This window comes from Pan paniscus, chromosome 6, assembly GCF_029289425.2.
Source record: "Pan paniscus chromosome 6, NHGRI_mPanPan1-v2.0_pri, whole genome shotgun sequence".
In the NCBI taxonomy this organism is placed as follows: Eukaryota; Metazoa; Chordata; class Mammalia; order Primates; family Hominidae; genus Pan; species Pan paniscus.
In genome coordinates this window covers 37,210,332-37,235,925 of record NC_073255.2, presented here as the reverse complement: position 1 = coordinate 37,235,925, position 25,594 = coordinate 37,210,332, and the positions used below count along the sequence as shown (strand labels likewise).

The window sequence follows — 25,594 nt, the reverse complement described above, 5'->3', positions numbered from 1 at the left end:
GCCTCCCTCTCTGGTCTTAGCCGCCAACAGGAAAGGTGGGCTCCAGGGGAAGCACAGCCTAGAAGACCAGTGATATTGGCTTTAAGAGGAGAAATTGAGAAGAAAACAAATCTCGGTCCCTTCTCCGCCCTCGCTAAACCTGCCATCTTCCCGGGGGACAGAGGTGGCCCAGACGTGCGAAGAGGAACAGGAAGGACCCTCCAAGCTTTTGGCCTCAGGTGAACCAAGTGCAAAAAGTGGAGAAAAAAGTATCCCTCGCCTAATGCCACGCCCCTTCCTCCCCTCAATTTCCAGTAAAGCCTCCGGACAGCCTCTATATAGCGACTCCCCAAGTCCCATCCACCCCAGACTGTTAGGCGGGCGCGGACACCGCCCGCATTACCCTCCGTTCCGGTCCCCCGCGGGTGGGCGCGCAGCCCTCGCTGCAGCCCGCAGGGTCAGAGGCGGAGCAGACAGCTGGGGGCGCCCCGGCACCAGGAGGGAGTAAACCTTCGGCAGGCGAGGGCCGTGGATCCCTCGGGGAGCCAGGGCCGCTCACCTGGTTCCGGCCCGGCCCGCTGAGATGGGCTCGGTCTCCTCCGCGCTGGCGCGGTCCCGCAAAGCCGTAGTGCAGTCGGGCTCGTTGCCACCGCAGCCTGAGGCGCCACCGGCTGCTCCCGTTGCTGTCGGAGACCCATTCGCGCTCCCTAAAACCCAGAGGCCGGGACCCCGGCGTGGGGAGACACTCTCCCCTCCCGTAGCCTGTGAGGCACAGCCCGCGGCGAGACATCGAGAAGAGCTGCCGAAGTTGGCGAGGCAGAAGCTGTCCCCGGTGCTGAAGCGTGAGGCGAGTATGTCCCAGCCCTGCTGGCCACGAAGCCGCAGCGCAGCGGGTGAGTTTCCTTACCTTGCTTAAGGATCTCACAGAGCTGCTGCCTGGAGACTTTCTGGGGGAAAAGAGAAAGCGCTATCTCCCGCAGGATTTCCCGTTTCTCGTCCTCTTGTCCATAACTTCTTTTACAAGTTAGGATTGATTTCTGGGTTGAATAGGAGGTTATTTCAGAAGGCTTATCTTTCACAGAGGTTTAAACAGTAGGTGGCAAGACAGTTTACACCCTAAGGATCCCTTTCCCCAGCTTAGTACCGGGGCCGGCACCATGGGGAGAAGCCTTTCTTGTTGTCTTGGAAAGGCAAGGATAAAAGAAGCACCTTTCCCATCTCCTCCCACGGGAATTGGGAAAAGGGCCAGAAATTCCTGCTTGTCCAGACCTAGTTACACATGTGAAAGGACTTGAGGTGTGCAGTTGGGGGAAGACTTGCCTTTAGGGTAGATAACATAGGATAAGTGAAAAGAGCACACACGATTTGAAGTCAGAGGTGGACCTGCTGCTTTCATTGCGATCTTGGGCAAGATACTCCCCCTGTGCCTCCGTTTTTTCATCTGTGACACAGGGATGATAATAATTCCGTCTCACTAGGGAGCTGGAAAATCTGACCACACAATGTAAGTAGAAAGGCTGTGAAAACTGTAAAATACTATGCAAATATTCCATATTACACATGAACCAGATCTTTGAACATCTTCAGCTGAGGGAATAGTGAAACTTAACTCACTTTAAAAATTTTAGTTTGAGATATTCAAAGATTCCATTTCGTCGGGGCAGATCCTGTTTTGTGCAAGTGGGAGGAAAATGCCTTAGTTTGTATATGTGATTTAAAAAAATCTCTTACACTGGAAATGTTGCTAAATACATCTCTGGACTTTTGGTCTCATACATGAATCCTCACTTCACCCCAAGCAAATTTGTGGTGCTCACGGGGATGGTCTGTTGACTTTTCAAGAAGGATTCAGTAGATTAAGTGGATAGTGAGGGGGACTGGCTTACAGTTTAACTTACTGAGAGATGAGGATCCATATATCCTTATTCCCTTGAAAGTTTTCAAAATATTAAAAGAAGACACAAACACTCTGTCCTTTCAAGGGGAGATTTATCATTGTGAAACATGTTTATTTCTTCCATCCAGAAGACATGTCTTTGTGGTATTAATGGGAAGAGAACCAGATCAGGAGTCAGGACACCTGGGTTCTGCTAAGCTCAGTATCCTTGGGTGGGCTACTTACATTTTCTAAGCGTGTACAATCTGCTCTTTTAAAATGAGTACAGCCAGGTGCGGTGATCCCAGCCCTTTGAGAGGCCACGGTGGGTGGATTGCTTGAGCTCAGGAGTTCAAGACCAGTTTGGGCAACATGGCGAAACTCCATCTCTACCAAAAACTCAAAACACTGGCTGGGCATGATGGTGCATGCCTGTAGTCCCAGCTACTTAGGGGGCTGAGGCAGTAGGATAGCTTAATCCCAGGAGGTCGAGGCTGCAGTGAGCTGAGATCATGCCACTGCACTCCAGCCTGGGTGACAAAGTAAGACCCTATCTCAAAAAAAAAAAAAAAAAAAAAGAGTACAAATATAGTTACACCACTTTCTATGCCATGAAACTCAAAGGAAATTATGGAGGCAAAAATGGGTTGCAAATCATAAATATAGTACAAGAGTAAGGCATTATCAAGGAAAATTCATATTTTTAAATGTGCAGATACATATTTAGTTTTTATAAAATCTGTCATGGTCCACCTAATATAGGATGAAACATGGGCTTCCTTTGTGAAACTCATTAATATATATATATTTTTTGTGTGGGAGATATCAGTTCAATTACAAACATATGTAACCATGAAAGGATATTACCACATTTTTTCTCCTTCCTTCCTTCCTTCCTCTTTCTTTTTTTTTGAGACAGGGTCTTGCTCTGTCATCCAGAGCACTGTCTGCAGTGGTGCGAGCACAGCTTACTGAAGCCTCAACCTCCTGGGCTCAAGCAATCCTCCCACCTCAGCCTCCTGAGTAGTTGGGACTACAGGTACATGCCACCGTGCCTGGTTAATTTTCATATTTTTTGTAGAGACAAGATTTCTCCAGTTGCCCAGTCTGGTCTTGAACCCTTGGGCTCAAGCAATCCACCCATGTTGGTCTCCAAAAGTGCTGCACCTGGCTATTTTTCTTCTTCTGCTTTCACCGGTTTGGGCAGGAGATTTGGATATTGCAATTTATTCACACATTTATAATGCCAGAAAACCAATTTCTAGCAATTTTCATTGAATTAGTTTCTGTTCTGGATTTGACGACACCTTGGAAATACTTTTAACTTTAACTTTTTGATTATACAATAATTTTTTTCAATCCCTTCCATTTTATTTCATAAGAAATATATGCAATTAAAAATTACATTCTGAGTTTTATATCACCTAGGATACTTATGCAAAATTATTCAATTTCTATATTTTGATCTTTTTGAAAAGAGTGGTATTAGAGCTCACGTCTTTGAAGAGAGGTGGGTTTAGATAGCTGGAATTGCAGATGAGGCTCATTTTTATCATCTGTAAAAATGAAATGAATTGTCCTTAGCTGTGAAGCTAGGTAGCCTTTTACTGGACTAGATTGAACTTCTCCAGATATTGTGTGGAATAGCAGAGAACCTGGGAGTAAACTAGTTATGCTGCAATCTAAAACTTGTACTTTATAAGCCAAGCTGAATATATATGAATATATATATATATATATAATATAATATAATGTCTGTGTGTATAGGTATATATACATAAACAGTATTGCTGGATGCTATTTTATGAGATTGTGGGATGGATGCTTTTATTATCACTTTATAGATGAAGACATTAAGGCATATAGAGGTTAATTAGTCACATAGCTAGTAAATGACATACTTTAAACACAGGTTGTCTGGTTCTAAAACTTGTGTTCTTACCTTTTCTCTATGCTGCTTGTCTTAAATGCTGTGTGCTTATTTTCCATTTGTTAACTCTTTAGTTTATTTATTTATTTTTATTTTAGTTTTGAGACAGGGTCTTAGTCTGTCACCCAGGCTGGAGTGCCGTGGGACCACCTCGGCTCACTGCATTCTCAGCTCACTGCAAACTCCACCTCCCAGGCTCAAGCGATCCTCCTATTTCAGCCTCCTGAGTAGCTGGAACTACAGGCATGCACCAACACACCCAGCTAATTTATATATATCTATTTTTTGTAAAGACAGGGTTTCACCATGTTGCCAGGCCTGGGCTCAAGTGATCTGTCTGCCTTAGCCTCCAGGCCTGGGCTCAAGTGATCCACCCGCCTCAGCCTCCCAAAGTACTGGGATTATAGGCATGAGCCACTGCACCCGACTTAGTTTATTATTAGTAATGTCTTTTGAAAGTTTTATCTTGTTCCAGCTATGGTCAGAGGAACCAAGGGAAAGTACATTGGTCCTGGAAGGGAGGTGTCAGAGTATTAAGAGAGAAACAGTCACCTTGGGTATTACTGGGATGGTAATTAAAGCCAGGGAACTTGAATGGGAAAGTACAGCTCAGGGTATTAAGTCAGCTGTCTCTCATGGAAATTTAACTGCTTTGAGCCTATGGGATTTGTTGTGTTAAGGATGTTCCGCTATTTCTCTGTCATCATGTTGTGAAGATTAAATGAGATAATGTACCAAAGCCCGTGTGGGGACCTGGCATATGTCAGGTGCAGATGTTTTGTACGTTTGTCTGTTTTCAAAGCTTTGTTTTCAGATCTCACTAGTGGAAAAGAGGGAGCACCTTACCACATTTTCAATGAGAAGTTACCTCAGAATAAACAAGTAATTAAATAAAACACATTACAAACAACAGTTCACAGCTATTCTTTATTGCTTAATAATCTGAAGTTGATTATGAGAGGCTCCTAGCATTTGTTAGAAATTCCTCTGGTTGCAGAGAGATCCTGACATTATTGATTAAAGTGTTTTTTTTGGTTAATGATCTGTGTATTAAAATTATTGAAGCTCTTTTCCTTTTCAGTTACTATCTTTTCTTGTCTTGCTGTTTTAATATTTTGAAAAGATGTGTCAAGTGCTGATTTCAAAGTGTAGCCAACATTCATCAAATAGCAGTGTTAGAGCATTGTCTTGCTGACTCATTGCTTCTTGGTTTCCATCTACGTCTTCTGTGAGTCTTGGTGAAGTTACCACTATTTGCCTCTAGCTGGGTCCTCTCAGATACTAGGATCAGTAGATTTCAAACATTGGTGTTTATCAAAATCACCTGGAGAGATAATTACAGATGCTCAGGCTTGTTGCCATGGGATAGGACCAGAGTCTTAGCATTTTAACCAAATTTCCCAGGTGATTCTATTACCAGCAAAGTGTGTATCACAGTCACCCAGCAGCTTGCTGAAACACACAATCTTGGGTCCTTCCTCTCGACTTTCTGGTAAGTCTGACAAGCAACCTGAGAGTTGCATTTCTTCTTTTTTATTTTTTATTTGTTTTTTGATACAGGGTCTCACTGTCTTGTCCAGGTTGGAGTGCAGTGATGCAGTCACAGCTTACTGCAGCCTCAACCTCCTGTGCTTAAGCAATCCTCCTACCTCAGCCTCCTGAGTAGTTGGGACCACAGGTGGAAGCCACCATGCCCAGCTAATTTTTTGATTTTTTTTGTAGAGACAAGGTCTCACTATGTTGCCCAGGCTGGTCCTGAACTTTTGGGTTCAAGAAATCTTCCCATATCAGCCGCCCAAAATGCTGGGATTACAAGTGTGAGCCATCACACCTGGACTTGAGGGTTGCATTTCTGACCAGTTCCTAGATGCTGTGAATGCTGCTAGTAAAAGGGTCACAGTTTGAAAACTGCTGTTCTACGAGTAGAAATCACTGGGAGGGTGAGTAGATATTGGGTGTATTGTGTTAGCCATTAGTGAGTTCTTGGGATCTGGGCAGTGCTGTGGAGGAAAGAGATTCTGGATTCAAGTCAGATTATTCTTTATCTAATCTCTCTCCTTCACCTCCCTAGCCCTTTTGCAACCACTCTCTTGCCAATTTCTAAAACATCAGGATACTTATGATCCTTTACCAGTGATGCCTTTAATCTGGGATTAACATTTTAGGGTAAATTTTAGCTTAATTGAAAAGATGACCAATGCGAAAGTTAAACAAAACTTTTGTGATTTTAAAGATTGGTATGTGCTGTCATAAAAAAGAATGAAATCATGTCTTTTGCAGCAACATGGATTTAGCTGGAGGCCATTATCCTAAGTGAATTAATGCAGAAATATAAAACCAAGTATACATGATCTTACTTATAAGTGGGAACTAAACATTGGGTAGACAGGAACATAAAGATGGCAACGATAGACACTGGGGACTAGTTGAGGGGGGAGGCCAGGTGGGGGGGAAAGGGTTGAAAAACTACCTATTGGGTACTATGCTCACTACCTGTGTGACTGGCTCAATTGTACCCCAAACCACAGCATCATGCAATATATCCAGATAACAAACTTGCACATATAGGGCTTGAATCTAAAATTAAAGTTGAAATTATAAACAAATGAAAAACAAAGATTAACTCAAAAAATAATAATAAACATTGGTGTGTAGATGGTGAAGTAGTGACACCACCTGTGCCTTAACCTTCAACATTTGTAGCACCTGCAACGTGTGTCCCTGCGCTGAGTTAATCTAAATAGACACGAGCAGCCTTCTCAAGCTTAGGTTAGTGACAGCCAATACCGATGAGAATGCACTGTAATGGGCAAGTGTGGGGCCCCTGTGGGTGTGGCATTACCTCTAGGAACTGCTTTCCCCAACACACTTCCTTTCACCTAGGATGCAAGTTGGGGTCCCAGAGTCTTACCAAGGCAGAAAGTCTCGGGCTCACTTTCTTTTGATTCTCTTTCCTGGCGGTTACTGGATTCATTGCTTTCAAAGTCAGTCTCAATTTGGGGCAGAATCAAGTAACCTGCCAAGCCATCAGTGGTACATTTGCTCCTGCTGGGTGTAAGATGTGGGGAAGAAATGTTAGGAAGCTTCTGTACAGCACTTTACAGCTTATAAAGCCCCTAGACAGCCTCTTTAACATTTGATCTTCACGACAGTTTTCTGAGGTAGATGGGGCAGATGGCTTTACTGTTCCCTTTTAATAAGGGAAGGGAATTTAAATCAACTTTTTACTTATTATTGATGACATGCTTTATCCTAGATCACTCGCAGTTAGACTTTCAGGAGTCCCATCATTAATTCTTCCAGGCAGCCTGGTGTCAGAGAAGGAGGCTCTGGAATCTCGATCGTTGGCTCCCATACTTCCTGGCTATAGGCACTAATTTCTCTGAGCCCATTTTCTGATCTGGAAAATGGAAATTGTATTGATCTCACCTAAATAAGGCAATTTATGCAAGGTACTTGGCACATGCCTTGGGACTTGCTAGTCATTTAGTCAATATTGGTTACACACACATTAACGGATCACCCATGTAGGTGAATCTGATTTGTAATCCAGTTCTCCTTCCACAATGCCATGATGATTCTTCCATGGAAATTAAACAATAACTGGAGTGAGGAAGGTAGGGAAGAGAAAGGGAGTGGGATGAGAGAGTGGCTGAAGGCCGCGGGGAGGCCAGCAAAATCCACAAAGCAGTTCATGTGGCCTTAGAGGGTTCAGGCCCTAGATCACCTACTTCTGAGGTAGGACACAGTCCTACATATTTATGTCATCTTAGTGTTATATTTTCTGTAATTTACTCAAATTATTCAACCTAGTGATGTGTGTGTGCGTGTGTGTGTTAGTTTTAATCCGCCTTCTAGGGGTGAAAACCCTGACTTTGAAAACTACCCCTCTGTGGTGTTCACAGCATCCTTTTGAGAGTCCAAGTGACTTGCTCATGGATAGACTGAGAGCTGGGATCAGGTGAGATCATGGATATTCAGGGCTTTGAAACAGCATGCACACATCAGACACTGATTTGATTTTTGTGGAATGGCTGAGATCAGGAAAACGGACTCTCACATTGAGCCATGGTTGGAAGCAATTGAAGCTAATGAGCAAATCTTACAGGAAACAGATGTGGGCTCTGCTCAGACTTGCCCTTCTCAGATATCACCTCCACTTTAAACTCCTTGAACCTGAGTAAAGATACTTAAAAAAATATTTTAACCAGTTATTAATTTTAGTTTGTCAAATTAAAAAAAATACAAATAACTTGCATTTGCACAGTTTTCACATTACTTGAACAATTACAATCTTACTCGAATCTCACGACAAACCTTTGAGGTAGCTAAGACAAGCACTATTATTACCACCCCCCCTTTTTTTTTTGAGATGGAGCCTTGCTCTGTTGCCAAGGCTGGAGTGCAGTGGCACCATCTCGGTTGACTGCAACCTCCACCTCCTGGGTTCAAGTGATTCTTCTGCCTGAGCCTCACTAGTAGTTGGGATTACATGTGTGTGTGTATATGTGTGTGTGTGTGTGCATATATATATACACATATGTGTATATATATACATATATATGTATATATACACATATATGTATATATATACATATATATGTATATATACACATATATGTGTATATATACACATATATACATACATATATATGTATGTGTATATATACACATATATGTGTATATATACATACATATATATGTGTATATATACACATACATATATATGTATGTATATATATGTGTATATATACACATATATGTGTATATATACATATATATGTATGTGTGTATATATATATATATATATGCCACCACACCTGGCTATTTTTGTATTTTTAGTAGAGACAGGGTTTTGACATGTTAGCCAGGCTGGTCTTGAACTCCTGACCTCAGGTGATCTGCCCACCTCCACCTCCCAAACTGCTGGGATTACAGGTGTGAGCCACCATGCCCAGCCTATTACCCCATTTTTACAAATAAAGAAACTGAGGTTCAGAGTAGTGCCAGGACTTGCTCTGGTCACACAGTGGACAGGATGAGTTAGGATTAGGAACCAGATCCTGGCCTCTGTGTGTGCATCTTACATCTCCGCACTGGTGGTGTCTAAGCTGTCATGGTGGAGCACAAGCACCAAGAGAGCAAGAGGCATGCTCTTTTGCATCTATGTTAGCAGCAAAGCCCTGGGTTTTTCCTTCTCAGCCAAGGAAAAATGTGGCCAAGTTGCAAAATATTGTCATTTCCCAGAAGGAGGGAGCCGAAGCCCAGGGCTAGGCAGCCACTGCCAGGAAGGTTGGGAACATTCTTTAGTCTAGAAGTAGCAGGAGCCTGCCATGCCCTCCACTCACTGCCAGAACAGTAACTAATTTCAGATTTATTCTCAGATGACTGGATTTTTGTGAAGCTACTAATGAGGTCACCCCATACCCCAAGGGCTCACTCTCCTGAGGGAGCTGAAGTTAACCTCCAAAGGAGACTCTCCGGGTAGGGAGGGAGTAGTTAGAGGGGCTGCTTTTTTGCTCTCTCTCTTTCTCTCTGTTGTTCTCTATACCTACTATTTTTTGAGTACTCTTTTTAGCAAGTTCTGTCTTATAAATATTCTGGAGGATACTAGGAAATTGTTAACTTGAACAATATATGAATTAAAGTAGAAGTCTAAATTCAGTAACAGGCTCTTTCTTCCAAGCTTTGTTCCCCCGTATTTTCTTCTCCCCAGCTTGTAGATTTCAAACTTGCCCTTCTCAGATATCACCTCCACTTTAAACTCCTTGAACCTGAGTAAAGATATTTTAAAAATATTTTAACCAATTATTAATTTTAGTTTGTTAATTAAACTAACAGGTTGCCATTTTTTCCTCTGCCAGTCAGAGTACTGGGCTCCCTTACTGATGTCAGAGATCTTCCTAAGAGACCTCAGTAAAACTGAAGACAAAATGGGAAAAAAGAAGCCATTAGATCAGTACACACATAACAGATTCATTTATTCTTCTTGGTACCTGAGTGGGTTTTGCTTGCAGCTTAAATGCTCCAGGAGTTGGGTGGACCTCATTTACAAGCTGCTTTGAAGATTACATGCAGGGCAGTTTGGAAAAAGTTTTTCAAGCCCTGTCTGGCTGCTCTTTGGGACTTTAATTTTTAATTTTTTGTTTGTTTGTTTGTTTGGGACTTTAGTACTTCCTGGATTTTGACACCCTAATAACTCAGTACCTTCTTCTGGTCCAAGAGACAAAAAATGTTACAAATATGAGGGCATCCCTTCAAAAATAAAGCCTCTGTTCTGAAGGAAAAAGTGAATCTTAATCTTGAAATGTGTGCTGCTGTATCTTCCCATATCTGATTATTGTCACGCAAGGATGCTATTTGGAAAGTGACTTTTTTTAATGATTGAAAAAGTGCAAATAAAACAATCATATCATTATATTTCATAAGAACAATAGACGTTAACATTTATTGAGCACTTACCCTGTGCCAGGCATACTTCATGCACCAGCATTAAACTAAGAGGTAAGTGCCATTGTTATCTCCTTTTCTTAGATGAGGACAATGAAGCTTGGGGAATTATCTGAGGTTGCACATCTAGTGAGTATGGGGGTCTTACTTGAACCCAGGTCTTAAGCCTTGTGCTGAACTGCCTGAGACATCAGTAGCAGCTTGAGGCTGATAAAAAAAAAATTGGCCAACTTGCTGCTGCCATGGAAAGAAATAGTATGTGGGGAAGACCATAGTACTGAGGAAGTTTCCAGAAGTAAGGCTGGGCATGATGGTTCACATCTGTAGTCCCAGCACTTTGGGAGGCTGAGGCTGGAGGATCACTTGAGCCCAGGAGTTTGAAGCTGCAGTGAGCTCTAAATACCACTGCATTTTAGCCTAGGTCACAGTGTGAGATTCTGTCTCAAAACCAAACCAAACCAAAACAAAACAAAAACAAACAAACAAAAACACAAGTTTCCAGAAGTACATTTTATAATATTTTAATGTTGCAGTCTAGATATAATTGGCAAATAAATTGATAGGTCAACAAGAGATAGCATTCAAATTACTACGTTGAGTCACATGATTTCTGTTTGGTTAAAGTTGAAATACAAGTAAAATAATAGAATTACAATATCAAGAAAAACTTGAGATAAACGAAGAAAGCGCCTAAAAGATCATCATCTTAATACAACAGATACTTTGATGCTTGCTTATAACCCTCTCCTTTTTTATGTGCACAGTATGATTTTTTTTTTTTTACTAAATTGGGATTATAGTACCAAAAAAAAAATAGAACTTTTCCCTGGGAGTTAATATTGCTTAATAGTTACAAGGGCAGGCTCTGCAGTGAGAGAGATGGAGTTAGAATTTGGGCTCTGCCCATGATTAATGGGGCAAGTTACTCGAACCCTGTGAACTTCAGATTCCTCATCTGTAAAATGGGGATGCAAAAAATTCCATTTATTGAGTTGTTTGTGAGTTTAAGGGTTTAATGCAAAGCTCTCAGCATGGTGCTGGGCACAGAGTCAGTGTTCAACAGGTGTTTTTATTATTAGACATGTGAGATTTTATTAGCAGTAGTGGGATGTTTTTAGTAGGGCTTCCTTACCACTAAGGCTAAGCAGTTATCACTGGTTAAAAAAAAAAAAAAAGTCATCACTTTCTAAAAGAAATCAGTTACAACTGGGATTCACTCCTGCTTTGTACCAGCTTTTCTGGGTGCCCTGAGCACCCAGCTTTTTCTTGGTTTGGGGCCTGTGCCACAGAACTGACTATGCTCCCTGGGACCGCTCAGCTCGTGGTAAATGCTTCTCGCAGCTTTGGTCCTTTTGAGCACACAGGCTAGATTAGTCTGTTCTGAGGGAGGTGGCAGCATTTAAAAGCATTGTTGTTCTCCTTAGTCTGTGCTATGTGTCGGCTGGGAGAGCCAGGCATGGGGTGGGTGTTTATGGCTAGCTCCCATATGTGGCGGTACTCTGGGCCTCTGTAGACCCACTGGCGAGTTGCCTCTCAGTCTCTCCCAAGGTCACAGCTTTTTACCTAGCTTGGATGCTAAATTAGTTTTCTTGGGATTCTGAAACAAAGTACCACAAAGTGGTTGCTTAAATATGTAAATGTATTGCATCAGGTTCTGAAGGCAGTAAGTCCAAAGTCAAGGTGTTGGCAGGGTTGATTCCTTCTGAGGACTGTCAGTGAAGGAACTGTCCAGGACTCATCTTGGCTTGTAGATGGCTATCTTGATGGTCATGCCTCTGTAGACCCACTGGCGAGTTGCCCCTCGGTCTCTCCCAAGGTCACAGCTTTTTACTGTTGGCAATTTCTCCTCATACTGAGATGATACCCGTTCCTCTGCACTCATTTCCCCATAGACCTGTTCTGATTTAGAGAAGTGTGTTTTAACCATACAGACTTGACCCCCAGACTCTTCACTTTTTCCAAAGGATGTGTGCAGACCCCCATCCTGAGCCTGAGCCTTGCCCCATCTCTCACCTGCCCCAATTCCTGACAGCATCCCTGAGCTTCATCTTGTCTGTCATCCCATGCTCACCTTCCCTACACCTTCAAGAGACTGTGGACTGAATGAGAATCAGGAATGGGTGGGTGGCAGGGGATGAGGCTAGCTGATGAAATTGTATGTATTCTTTAATCACAAGTTTAAAAAAAAATTGGCCACATTAAAACCACCATGTCAAAATGGCTGTGAAATGGCCATCAAAATGTCTCGAGGTGCCTAATGCACTGGTCTGTTTCTCAGTAGGGAGTGGCCTCTTGGTGAAACCCCTCCAAGCTTACATTGTGAGTCTCCTGGAGGAACAGGGAGGGGGGATGGCTCCACATCCTTCCCTCTTCCAGGGCAGGGAGTGCCCAGAGTCCCGTCTCATCCTTATCCTTGAATATGTATGTCCGGGGCATTCCCTGAGCACCCACTGAGTCTCTGTGTCCAGGGGGAATCAGAAAGGGGAGGTTCTGGGAGGACTCTCCGACCTTAGATGAGTTATACTCAATGTGTCCTGCTGGCGTGGCCCAGGCCCTTACATGTCAGCACCTGTCAGCTTGTAAATCCATGAGCTCATGACCAACTCCCAGGCTCTAGTGGCAGGCATGTCAAGTCACATCACATCTGAAGGCTGCCTGGGGGAGGCGGGCGTGTGCTGGCATCAGGGAGGGCACCGTTGACCCTCCACCCTGGTGGAGCCTGGCACCTGGGCCCTCTGTGCTGTGCTCCTGGTCACACCGCCACTCCCCTTTCAGAATTCTCAGCTCCTTTCCCTAAGAACCAGCTCCTGCTCAATTCAGGGAGAAAGGGTTGGAGGGGGCACTCTTCTTTTGCAGGGATTTTATTTACCCTTCACATGACCTTGGAGATGACTAGCCTATAAGCCAGCCAGCCAGAGTTGTTGCTTTTTCCATTCTGTCACTTTTTCCACAGCCACACTAATTGTGTGCTCCCGAGGGAGAAGGAAAGGACGTAGGCGCTTTGTTCCCTGGCCCCTCTCCCACCGCCAGCCTTTTGTTCTGTTATCCCCAGTCCTGGGATTCAGGCTCCCTAATGTAGGGAAAGGGAGGAGGGTAAGAGAAGCCGGTGAGGAGGGGTCCCAGACTCTTGCCTGCACTCCAGGCTGCTTCTAAAGGTGTCCCATAATGAAACAATCCCCAATATAAGGCAGGTCCTCTTTTTTTCCTCTTTGAGAAGATTCCTCAAACATCTATTCTTAAATTTAAAAAACATTATTTATTTATATATTTTTGAGACAGAGTCTTGCTCTGTTGCCCAGTCTGGAGTGCAGTGGCGTGATCTCGGCTCACTGCAACCTCCACCTCCTGGATTCAAGCTATTCTCCTGCCTCAGCCTCCCAAGTAGCTGGGACTACAGGTGCATGCCACCATGCCTGGCTAATTTTTGAATTTTTAGTGGATACTGGGTTTTGCTACGTTGTCCAGGTTGGTCTCGAACTACTGACCTCAAGTAATCTGCCCACTTCGGCCTCTCAAAGTGTTGGAATTACAGGCATGAAACACTGTGCCCAGCCATATTTATTTATTTGTAGAGACAGGAGTCTTGCTAGGTTGCCCAGGCTGATCTCGAATACTTGGCCTCAAGCGATTCTCCCAAAGTGTTGGGATTAAGGGCATGAGCCACTGGGCCTGGCCAGAAGTGTATTTTCTTAAATGACCTACTTGAATATACAGGCTTTGAAGGGGCTAGAAAAAGGTCCCATGTGTCCTTTTAATATTTATCTTATTACTTTTGTTACATCTATTTAAATATCTCAAGTTGCATAAAATACATTAACTTAGAATATTACTTTTCCATTTTATACTCCATAAAACAATTTTATTGAATCTTTTTACAGGCATTTTTTTTTTTATCGTTGGCATCATTGTTTTCTCTAAAGCCATTTCTGGGTCATCTTCACCTGTGTCTAAGTTGTTTGTATTACTGCACTTTTTGAATCTGTGAATGGTGCTGTCACTGTCACATATTACAAGGGAAGCACCGATAACTGTTTAGGCATCAGTCAGATTCCTCTCTCCACTTTTTGTGAAGTTGCCGTTCTAATCAGCTGGAAAGGAGATACTTGATGCTACCGAACGCCAACTTCTTTTAATATGTCAGAATGAGTTGAAAATGGTTTCATTCTCTTTTAAAAAAGCATGCTTGTTGCAAAAATGTCAAATAATGCGGAATAAAGCGCTAACAAACTCACCAGCTAAAGATAGCTACTGTGAACATTTTGGTGAATACCATTCCAAGCATCTCTTTAGGCACATATACACATACTGTATATGTATACATTTTATACAAATGGTATCAGATGAAACATGCTATTTTATAATGTAATGTTTTTTACTTTTATTTTGTGGGCATTTTTTGATATAAATATAGTTATACATCTTTTTTTAATGAGTGTTCTGTGTAGGTAGTATAATTTACCCCTCTACCCTTTATTGTTTATTATTTTTAAATTTTTCCTTTTTTTTTTGAGACTGGGTCTTGCTTTATGGCCCAGGCTGGAGTGCAGTGGAACAATCAGAGCTCACTGCAGCCTCAACCTCCTGGACTCAAGCAATCCTCCTGCCTCAGCCTTCCTAGTAGTTCAGACTGCAGGCACACACCACCACGCCTGGCTAATTGTCAAATTTTTTATAAAGATGGGGTCTCACTATGTTGCTGTGGCTGATCTTGTACTCCTGGCTGCAAGTGGTCCTCCTGCCTCAGCCTCCGAAAGTACTGGGATTACAGGCATGAACCAACGCACCCAGTCCCTCCACCCTTTAATTGATGGATTTGGGGGCTGATTACAATTCTCTCTATTATAAACAATTCTGTGATAAACTTCCCTGGATTCTGAGACATAGTTATAATGACTTCTCTAATCTTATCCAAGGTTATAAAGGATTTTTTCATGCTTCCTTCTAGCTTTTTTAATTTGAAAAATTATTTATAATTTACAGAAGTAACAATCTTTACTATTGTAATCATTTTTAAGTGTACAGTTCAGTGGCAGTAAGTACATTCATACACACTGTTTTACAACCATCTCCAACATCCATCCATAGCATTTTTTTCATCTTGGCAAACTGAAACTCTGTGCCTATTAAACAGTATCTCCCCATTTCCCACTTCCTGAAGTCCCTGGCAACCACCATTCTACTTTCTGTCTGTAAGTGTGATTACTCTGGGAGGAATCATATTGTATTTGCTCTTTTGTGATTGACTTATTTCACTTAGCATAATGTCTCAAAGATTCATCTGTGTGGTAGGATGTGCTAGGATTTTTCTTCCAGTGTTAAAACATTTTATTATTAAAAATTTAAAACACACAGCAAGGTTGAAAGAATTTTATAGTAAACACTCCTATCATCTACTACTCAGATACGACCATTAACATTTTATATACTTGCCTTATCACATATCTATTTATCCATCTGTCTACCTATCCTTTCATGTATCTTAATTTTGTACATTTAAAATTAAGTTGCAGGTGTCATGCATTCCCCCCTACGTAAGCCCACAAGCATACCACTAACTAGAGTTTGATATTTGCTGATTATTTTCTTGTTTTGATGTACAATTTATATACAATAAAATGTGAAAATCTTAAGGGTACATTTGCTGAGTTTTAAGAAATGCATACGCTTGCGTAACCCAAACCCCTACCAAGGTACAGGCCATTACCCTCATCCCCGTGAGTTTCCTCATGACCCTTCCCAGTCAATCTCCGCTGTACTCCCATCCCTAGGTGTAATGACTATTCCAATTTTTTTTCCGTGCTATGTTAGTCTTACCCCTTCTAGAATTTCCTATAAATGGAATCACTCATACAGCACAAATGCTATTGTGCAAGCTTTCTATGATGCTCCATGTTTCTGAGATTCTCTGTTGATGTGCATGTCAATAATTCATTCCATTAAATTGCTGAGCAATATTTCATTGTATGATTGTATAGTTATGTCCTGCATAACGAAGTTTCGGGCAATGATGGACTGCATGTGTATGTCAAAGAAGATGCTAATCGAGTTGAAAAATTCCGTTGCCTAGTGACATCACAGCTGTGGTGATTACTCACGTGTTTGTGGTGATGCTGGTATAAACCTACTGTGCTTCCAGTCACATAAAAGTATAGCATATACAATTATGTATACTACATAACACTTGATAATAAACAACTATGTTACTGATTTATGTATTTGCTAAACTTTTTTTTTTTTTTTTTGAGACAGGGTCTCACTCTGTCACCTAGACTGGAGTGCAGTGGTGTGATCTCCGCTTACTGCAACCTCCGCCTCCTGGGTTCAAGCGATTCTCCTGCCTCAGCCTCCCAAGTAACTGGGATTATAGGCATGCACCACCATGCCTGGCTAATTTTTGTATTTTTAGTAGAAACAGGGGTCTCACCATGTTGGCCAGGCTGGTCTCGAACTCCTGACCTCAGGTAATCCGCCTGCCTCAGCCTCCCAAAGTGCTGAGATTACAGGCATGAGCCACCGTGCCCAGCCGTATTTGGTCTGCTTTCAATGCTTATTTTAGAGTGTACTTCCTCTACTTATTAAAAATAAAGTTACCTGTAAAACAGCCTCAAGCAGGTCCTTCAGGAGGTGTTCCAAAAGAAGGCATTGCTACCATAGGAGGTGACATCTTCATGCATGCTCTTGTCTCTGAAAACCTAGTAGGACAAGATATGGAGGTAGAAGGCAATGATGTTGATGATCTTGACCCTGCGTAGGCCTAGGATAATGTATTTGTTTCTTAGTTTTTAAAGAAAAAAGTAAAAAAAAAATTAAAATATTTTAGAAATGAAAATAGCTTATAGAATAAGGATATAAAGAAAATAATTTTTTTTGCACAGCTGTACAATATGTTTGTGTTTTAAGCTACGTGTTATTACAAAAGAGTCAAAAAGTTAAAAACACTTAAAAAGTCTATAAAGTAAAAATGTTACAGTAAGGTAAGGTTAGCTTATTACTGAGGAAAGAAAAAAATCTAAAACAAATTTAGTGTCGCCTAAGTGTACAGTGTTTATGAAGTCTACAGTAGTATACAGTAATGTCCCAGGCCTTCCCATTCACTCACCATTCACTCACTGACTCACCCAGAGCAACTTCCAGTCCTGCGAGCTGCATTCACAGTAAGTCCCTTATACAGGTGTATCATTTAAAATCTTTTATACCACATTTGTACTCTTCTTTTTCAAGTGTTTAGTTCACAAATACCATTATGTTGCCATTGCCTACAGGATTTAGTACTGTAACATGCTGTATAGGTTTGTAGCCTAGGAGCAACAGAAGATACCATATAGCCCAGGTATGTAGTAGGCTATACTGTCTAGGTTTGTGCAAGTGCACTCTATGATGTTCATGCAATAATGAAATCGCCTAATCGCTGTTATTAAGTGACGCATGACTCTACTACGGTTTGCTCATCCGCTTCTAATCTTTTTATAATTTGATTTGATTTTCATTTAATTTGGTTTGGAGTCTATCCTGGTGAACCATGTGAGTTAAAAGTTTAAATTTTTCCAGATGGCTATTCATTTGTCTCAACAGTATTTATTAAAATGTCTACTTTTGCTCCATTGATTTGGGATGCTAAATTTATTATATAGCAACTTCCTGTATACACTCGGGCATATTTCTGGATTGTCTATTCTGTTCCATTAGTCTATGAATCAGTCAGGTTAGGTTCCTGGTAGGAAACAGAATTTTGCTCAAATAGTTCAAATAAAGAGTTTAATGAAGGTGTAGTCAGGGTTAAGGGAACCTACAAGGTATGTTGAAGCACCCAGAGACTAGCAAAGGTGGACAGCCATCACACTTGTGGGCCTGAAGGAGCAAGGGAGTGGAATAGAGTTATCAAGGGCCTGTGAGAGCTGGAACCTGGAGAAGGAGGTGCCCAGCAGAGGCAGTGCTATGGAGGGAGCAGAGCCACTGTCCGGGAAGCAGAGGAGCAGGGAAGAAATGCTCTCAGCTCTCTCTTCTCTCAGCTTCTGATCTCCTACCAGTGCCTCCCATTGGCTGAACCCATAGGAATCCAGAGGGCAAAGGAGGTGAGGACACAGGGCAAGGCAGAAAAGAGAAGAAAATGATGGGTAGATAATGGCCAAGTGGAGAAAAAGCAGCACAGACCACCTGTCTGTTCCATGCCAGTACCGCTCTGTTTTAACTGTTGAAGCTAGTTCAGCTCATTGCCATCGTTTCCTTCCTCTTCCTCCTCCTCCACCTCCTCCTCCTCTTCCTCTTCTTTTTCTTCCTCCTCCTCCCCCTCCACCCCCTCCTCCTTCTCTTCCTACCCGCCCTCACCCTCCTTTTCCTCTTCTTCTTTTAAATTCAGAGATGTGGGTCTCACTCTGTGACCCAGGCTGGAGTGCAGTAGCATGATCATAGCTCACTGCACTCTGCCTCCTGGGCTCAAGCGATGCTCCCACCTCAGCCTCTTGAGTAGCTAGGACTACAGGTGTGTGTCACCACGCCCACCCTGGTTGGTTTTTAAAAAACTACTTTATATTGATTTTGTACTGCTGTGTCTTACTGAACTTTCCTATTGTTTGTAGTAGTTTTTTGGTACATTAGCATGAGTTTTCCAGATATATAATCATATGTAACAGTTTTATGTGGTTATTTCTAGTTTTTATGTTTCTTATTTTCTCTTGTTTAGTTATATTCATAATTACATTCCTATTACTCCTGGGACCAGGTTAACTGGTAATGGTGAGAGTGAGCCTTCTTGTTTCTGACTTTTATTAGAATCTGTGTACATTTGTGTGTGTATATATAAATATATACATACGTTTGTGTACATATGCAAATATGCATATATGTATATATGTATGTATACATATAAGGAAAATAATACTATATTAAGGAATATAATATTATGTTAAGAAGATATATGTGTGAATATATATATATGAAATTATTCAAAGATTCCTATTTTATTTGGCTTAAAAATTAACAATAGGAGTTGAGGTTTGTCAAATGTCCTTTCAGTCTCTCAGGAATCAGTATGACTTTTCTCCTTAGATCAATAAATACAGATAATCAATATATTTCTAAATATTGAACCATATCTCCCTTTCTAGAATCAACTTTACTTGGATATGATTTTTTTTTTAATTACTTTAATGTTCTGTTGCATTCTATTGCTTAATATTTTATACTGGCTTTTTGCAATGATACTCTTCAGTGAGATTTGTCTTTAGTTTTTACTGTGTGTGAAATATTTATATCAGGTTTTGATATTGATATAACACTGTCATAAAAATAACTTAAAAGTTTTCTTTTCTCTTTTCTTTTCTTTTTTCTGAGACAGGGTCTCTGTCTGCTGCCCAGGCTGGGGTGCAATGGCTCAATCTTGGTTCACTGCAGCCTCTGCTTCCTGGGTTCAAGCGATCCTCCCCACTCAGCCTCCCAGGTAGCTGGGACTACAGGCACATGCCACCATGCCCAGCCTAATTTTTTGTATTTTTTTTTTTAGAGATGAGGTTTCGCCATGTTGCCCAGGCTAGTCTCAAACTCCTGGGCTTAAGCAATCTGCCCGCCTTGGCCTAGGATTACAGGCATGAACCACTATGCCTGGCCTTTCCTTTTCTTTTTATGCTTTAGAAAAATTTAAATACCATTGAAATTACCTGCTCATTGAAAGTTTGTATAATTCTGCCAGAAAACCCCTGGGCTTGGTTCTTTTTCAGGAGGCAGTGTTTTGACAACTTTCTTCTCCAGAAACTGGACCACTTAAATTTTTGGTCTTCTGAGGAATCTGTAGGCAAATTCTGTTTGCTTAGAAAATTTTCTTTTTCATCTAGACTTTAAACTTTATTAATTTAGAGTTGAGTAGTCTTTTATGCCTCTTTAAAAATTTTTAAAAATTTTTATTTTTTATTTTTTTGAGACAGAGTCTCGCTTTGTCACTCAGGCTGGAGTGCAGCAGCATAATCTTGGCCCACTGCAACCTTCGCCTCCCGGGTTCAAGCGATTCTCCTGCCTCAGCCTCCCAAGTAGCTGGGATTACAGACGCCCACCACCATGCCTGGCTAATTTTTGTATTTTTAGTAGAGATGGGGTTTCCCCATGTTGGCCAGGCTGATCTCGAACAACTGACCTCAAATGATCTGCCTGCCTTGGCCTCCCAAAGTGCTAGGATTACAGGCATGAGACACCGTGCCCGGCCCTTTAATGCCTCTTTTAATTTTGTTTAATGTTTAAGCAGGATGCAGATAAGCTCCACCACCAGATATTTACCAGGGAGTGGGCTGTGCACATTCCTCCCAGGCATCCCAAGTTCCTGATTTCTAGATTCTGCTGTTATTTATCTCTTCCCTCTGTGTGTGGTTGCCTGCACTCACTCCACTGCAGCCTCATTGGATGCTGTCCTCATTCCATCATTCCCCTAAATACCACTGACTCAAGATTGTAAGTGTAGCAGTTAATGGAAGCTTTAGGGATGGAGCAGGTAGGTCACAGTACAGCAGGCAACTTAAAGCTGTATACTACATCCTCTGTTCTTTTTATAATGTAGCCTCTTGGCGTACCTCTTGTTGCTTTGCTCTTTTCTCTTTCCTGCCCAGTGTCATCTTTCTTAACCCTGAACATTCTTCTTACTTATTAAAGATACTTCTCTAGTTCTGAGATTTATTCTTACTCCTTCTCCTCCAGATAATATTCTGGAGCTTATCTTTATCTTTTTACAATTAAAAACAGTGAACCCCAGAAACAGTGACACAAATACAAATCTCTTTGAAGACTTTATCCCTGCAGGTCTGCTGCTGCTTGGGTTTGAGGTCCACACTACCTGTGCAATCTGGGATACTGTACAACAGAAGAGGAGTTGGCTTGGTGGTGGCCTGGGATCCAGGCAAAGGAAGTAGAAGCACTTGCTGGAGAGCTGGATCCTCAACCCAGGCTCCACACATTCCATAGATAAAGCTTCGATGAAATAAACACTCGATCTAAAATTACAAACCTGTAAGGAATCAAGCCACCCTTAGCTGAGATATTTTAAGTGAGAAAAGCAAGATACCTAGAAATGTACGTAGTAGGATCCCATTATTAAGAAAACACACCGGCTCTCTCACATACACATTCTCACATGTACCCCTCTCTCTGTGAGCTTGCACATGATTACATGAGCATCAGCAAAGTTCAGGATCCTTATCAGTTGTTCCCATGGCTGATATGAAGGAGGGCATTGCAGGAAGAGGATCATGGGGGAAGGCAAACATGACAAAGAGGCCTGTGCAATACTGGCTCATGCTTCTTCTTCTCATCCAAGTTATCTCCCATGCAGTGTTTTGATTGGAGGCTGTTCTTCCCTCTGTCTAGCTGAAATTCAGAAATGATAAAATTTGGATATAACACAATTGACAACTTTTTCCTCTCTCTGTCCAGGTGGTTTTATTTTTTGGGACTGAGTCTTGCTCTGTCACCCAGGCTGGACTGCAGCAGCATGATCTCGGCTCACTGCAACCTCTGCTTCCCGGGTTCAAGTGATTCTCTTGCCTCAGCCTCCCAAGTAGCTGGGATTATAGGCTCCCACCACTACACCCTGATAATTCTTTGCATTTTTAGTAGAGGCAGGGTTTCACCATGTTGGCCAGGCTGGTCTCGAGCTCCTGACCTCGTGATTCGCCCACCTTGGCCTCCCAAAGTGCTTGGATTACAGGCATGAGCCACCGCGCCCGGCCTGTTTTTGTTTTTTAACTTCCAGTCACTTGTGCGATGGGGCTGAGTGGTGGGGTGAGGAAGTGACTCCCTTGCTATCGTTGGGAAGTTTCTGAGTTTAATGTAAAGCATCCCTGAGTCTCACCAGGACACTGTCTATCTTCCAGGGGTGGGAGGCCACAGAGCTGCCTATACAGCTGATCAGATGCAGGGCCCAAACCCTGTGCAATCCTTGCTCTTCATTTCCAATTTCCATCCAGGTCACATCCATACCATGCAGGGTTTGGACTGGAGAATGTATCTCCCTGCCTCCTTGTCTCAGCCAAGAAACACCAAACAGTGGCAAGGAGCAGCCCACAGTCCCAAAACCATATGCATTACACAATAATTGGAAACCCTTCTGAAAAATATTGCTTTTCATTAACCTTGCTCAGCATTTTATACAATTGGATTTTTCTGGGTTCCAATTTTTTTTTTTTTTGCATTATGGAGGTGTTTTGATGTAAACATCAATATATTTTGCTGAACAAGAGGAATTCTGTAGCCAGCTTTCAGTAGCATTTTTTTCCTCCCTCATATACTAGAAATAGAAGTCATCAGTGGCATCTGGGAAAAATCAGTGTCCTCTTAATTGTTCTCTCTGTGGATTGTACCTGAGTGAATTGTATTGGAAGATTTTACTTACCAACCTGGAGCCCTGAGGAGGGACTTTCTTTTCTTCTTTTTTAAATTACAGTGCCTGGCACAGGCTTGGGCTCATTGTAGAGCTTAAGAAGTGTGGTGGAGAATTCCCAGAAGGAGCCTGATGGTGCAGGGGAAAGAGGTAGATGAAACCGACGTGCTAGTCCTGTTTTTGCCTCTAGTGTGCTTTTAGGCCTCTGTGGGGTAAGGCACGTACCTTCTCTGGGAATCTGTTCCTTTTCTGTAACATGAAGATACTAATAACTTGTAACGTCTACCTCAGGGGGCTGTTGAGTTTACCAAGGACTGTAATGGACATGAAAGGTTCTTTGAAAAGTATGCTGAGCTACACGGCACAATCACTTATTGCTCTAATGCGTGAGGGATGGGTGTTCATCTAATGGATACACAGCTACACTAATAGGCTTTTGAGTTCCATCCAACCTTTATAGTGGAATACATATCCTGCAAAAACTCTTCTTACACATCCCTAGAATAATTGATAAAGCACAGCAAACATCTTTCTAAATGCAGAGCTGAGCTTGCAGGAAGTTAAGGGAACCTCTCCTGGGGGCCAAAGTAGTAGGCAGGGGTGAGGGGACACTGCTGATCTCAGTAACCCAGGTTTTAACCACTCTGGAGGACAGGACACAAGGCTTCAGCCTCAAGTTAACTGGGAAGTTGCAGGTGAAACCCCTGCATAAATCTAGGACCCTCATGTAGGAGCACGCTAAAAGAAGTTCTGCTCACCAGCAATAAGAAAAAATAACAAGTTAGGCCGGGCATGGTGGCTCACACCTATAATCCCAGCACTGAGGCCAAGGTGGGCAGATCACCTGAGGTCGGGAGTTCAAGACCAGCCTGACCAACATGGAGAAACCCCATCTCTACTAAAAATACAAAATTAGCCAGGCGTGGTGGTGCATGCCTGTAATCCCAGCTACTCGGGAGGCTGAGGCAGGAGAATCGCTTGAACCTGGCGGGCAGAGGTTGTGGTAAACCAAGATTGTGCCATTGCACTCCAGCTTGGATGACAAGAGTGAAACTCCATCTCAAAAAAAAAAAAAAGAAAAAAGAAAAAAGAAGTTAATTATCTTTTAATCCTGGGTTTGGGTGGAGGAAATACAAATCTCTTTGAAGACTTCATCCCTGCAGGTCTGCTGTTGTTTGGGTTTGAGGTTCCCACTACCTGTACAACAGAATGATACTGTACAACAGAAGAGGTATGTTACCCTGGGATCCAGGCAAAGGAAATGGAAACACTTGCTGGAGGGCTGGATCCTCAACCCAGGCTCCACACATTCCACAGATAAAGCTTTGATGAAATAAACACTCCATCTAAAATTATAAACCTGTAAGGAATCAAGCCACCCTCAGCTGAGATATTTTAAGTGAGAAAAGCAAGATACCTAGAAATGTATGTAGTAGGATCCCATGAGGAAAGGCAAACATGACAAGGAGGCCTGTGCAACGCCAGTTCATGCTTCTTCTTCCCATCCAATTTATCTCCCATGCAGTGTTTCAATTGGAGGCTGTTCCTCCTTGTTTTCCTGTCTCAGTCAAGGAAAACCAAATAGCTCCAAGGTGTACCCCCACCCCACACGCACATAGAGACATGGGCACGAAGATTATGGAGCATTGCCTCTGTCACTGAATACATAAATAACAGCTATTGAAAAATAACTAGGCTGGGCACAGTGGCTCACACTGAGGCAGGGGGATTGCTTGAGCCCAGGAATTTGAAATCAGCCTGGGCAACAGAGTGAGACCCTGTCTCTTAAAAAAAAAAAAAAAAATCAAAAAATTAGCCAGGTGGAGTGGCATGCACCTGTGGTCCCAGCTACCCAGGAGGCAGAGGCAGGAGGGTCTCTTGAGCCTAGGAGGCTGAGGCTGCAGTGAGCTGTGTTCATGCCACTGCACTCCAGCCTGGGTGACAGAGACTCTTTCTCAAAAACCAAAACCAAAACAAAGACAAAAACAAAAACACACAGAAAAGTAGTAGAAATTAAACACTTCTGTGGATATCACAATGAACAGCTTCCATTCATTTATGGCTTGCTCTGTGGCAGTCACTTTCTAAATGCTTTATATGTATCTCCTCCTTGAGCCCTCATAGCAACCCTATGGAATAGGCACCACCGTGGCAATTCCCATTGCAGCCACGAGAAAAGGGAAGCACAGAGAGCTTAAGGAACATGCCCAAGGTCTCAGGTCCACTCCTTGACTGAGGGGCCAGGAGTCAGACCCAGCAGTTCACTTCGAAGCCCAGGCAGTTAGTCGTTGGGCTAATATGTACATGTGTATGTAGGTGGAGGATGTGATGCAACAGTGCAGTTTCTTGTGTTGAGGGTGGTAACGTGGGTTATTTTTGAATTATTATTATTGTGATTTCATGTGTCCTTAACCTCACTGTCCTTGAAATAAAAAAGAAAAAAGAAGAACTGGAAAAAAGACATCTTCTATATTTTGTCACTCCTCCCCACCAACCCCTCAGTACCCAACGCTGCAGGTACTAAATAAGAATGTTACTGCATGCATCACTGAATCTGTTAATATAAAACAAAGCCAATTCAATTTAGGATGATTGAGGGAGCTCCGTGCCAAAGCGTGGGGGTATAAGACGTGCTAATTGAATTGAATCAAATTGAATCATAGAGTAGTTTTAGGATGATTGGAGAAGGGTGAACTCAGCCAATAATTCTACAAATTTAGAGAGGAGAAGCATGTGATCGTCACAACCTTTATGCTTCCACACCGCAGGTCTCCTTGAAAGATTAAAGTGATGAGTGATTTTAGTGCTAGTTTACATTGATGACATGACTTCTTCCTTGTGTCTTCAAGCCTTAACATACACCCTGCCCGCTCTCACTGCCCAGGATCCAATGTGGATTATATCATATGAAAAAGTGGTGAAGCAGAGGATTTAAGTGCCACAATCTTAGGACTCAGAAAAGGACAAAGGGATGTTAGAAATTTGGGGAAGTGGAAATCTACAG

At 42.3% G+C, this 25,594-nt stretch overlaps 1 protein-coding gene across 4 annotated transcripts in view; it reads left to right on the top strand.

The window, feature by feature from the left end:
• The first annotated feature begins 217 nt into the window (after window positions 1-217).
• Window positions 218-25,594, top strand: part of PDE1C (phosphodiesterase 1C) — a 799,595-nt gene continuing 774,218 nt past the window's right edge. For 2 of the 4 annotated variants that reach the window (XM_063605671.1, XM_034963889.3), the window contains exon 1: window positions 221-872. In XM_063605671.1, the coding sequence (XP_063461741.1) occupies window positions 563-872 (310 nt within the window). In that variant the 5' untranslated portion in view covers window positions 221-562. Of the gene's footprint in view, window positions 873-25,594 lie in introns of all 4 variants that reach the window. The other 2 variants (XM_034963890.3, XM_034963893.4) reach the window with 2 other exon arrangements.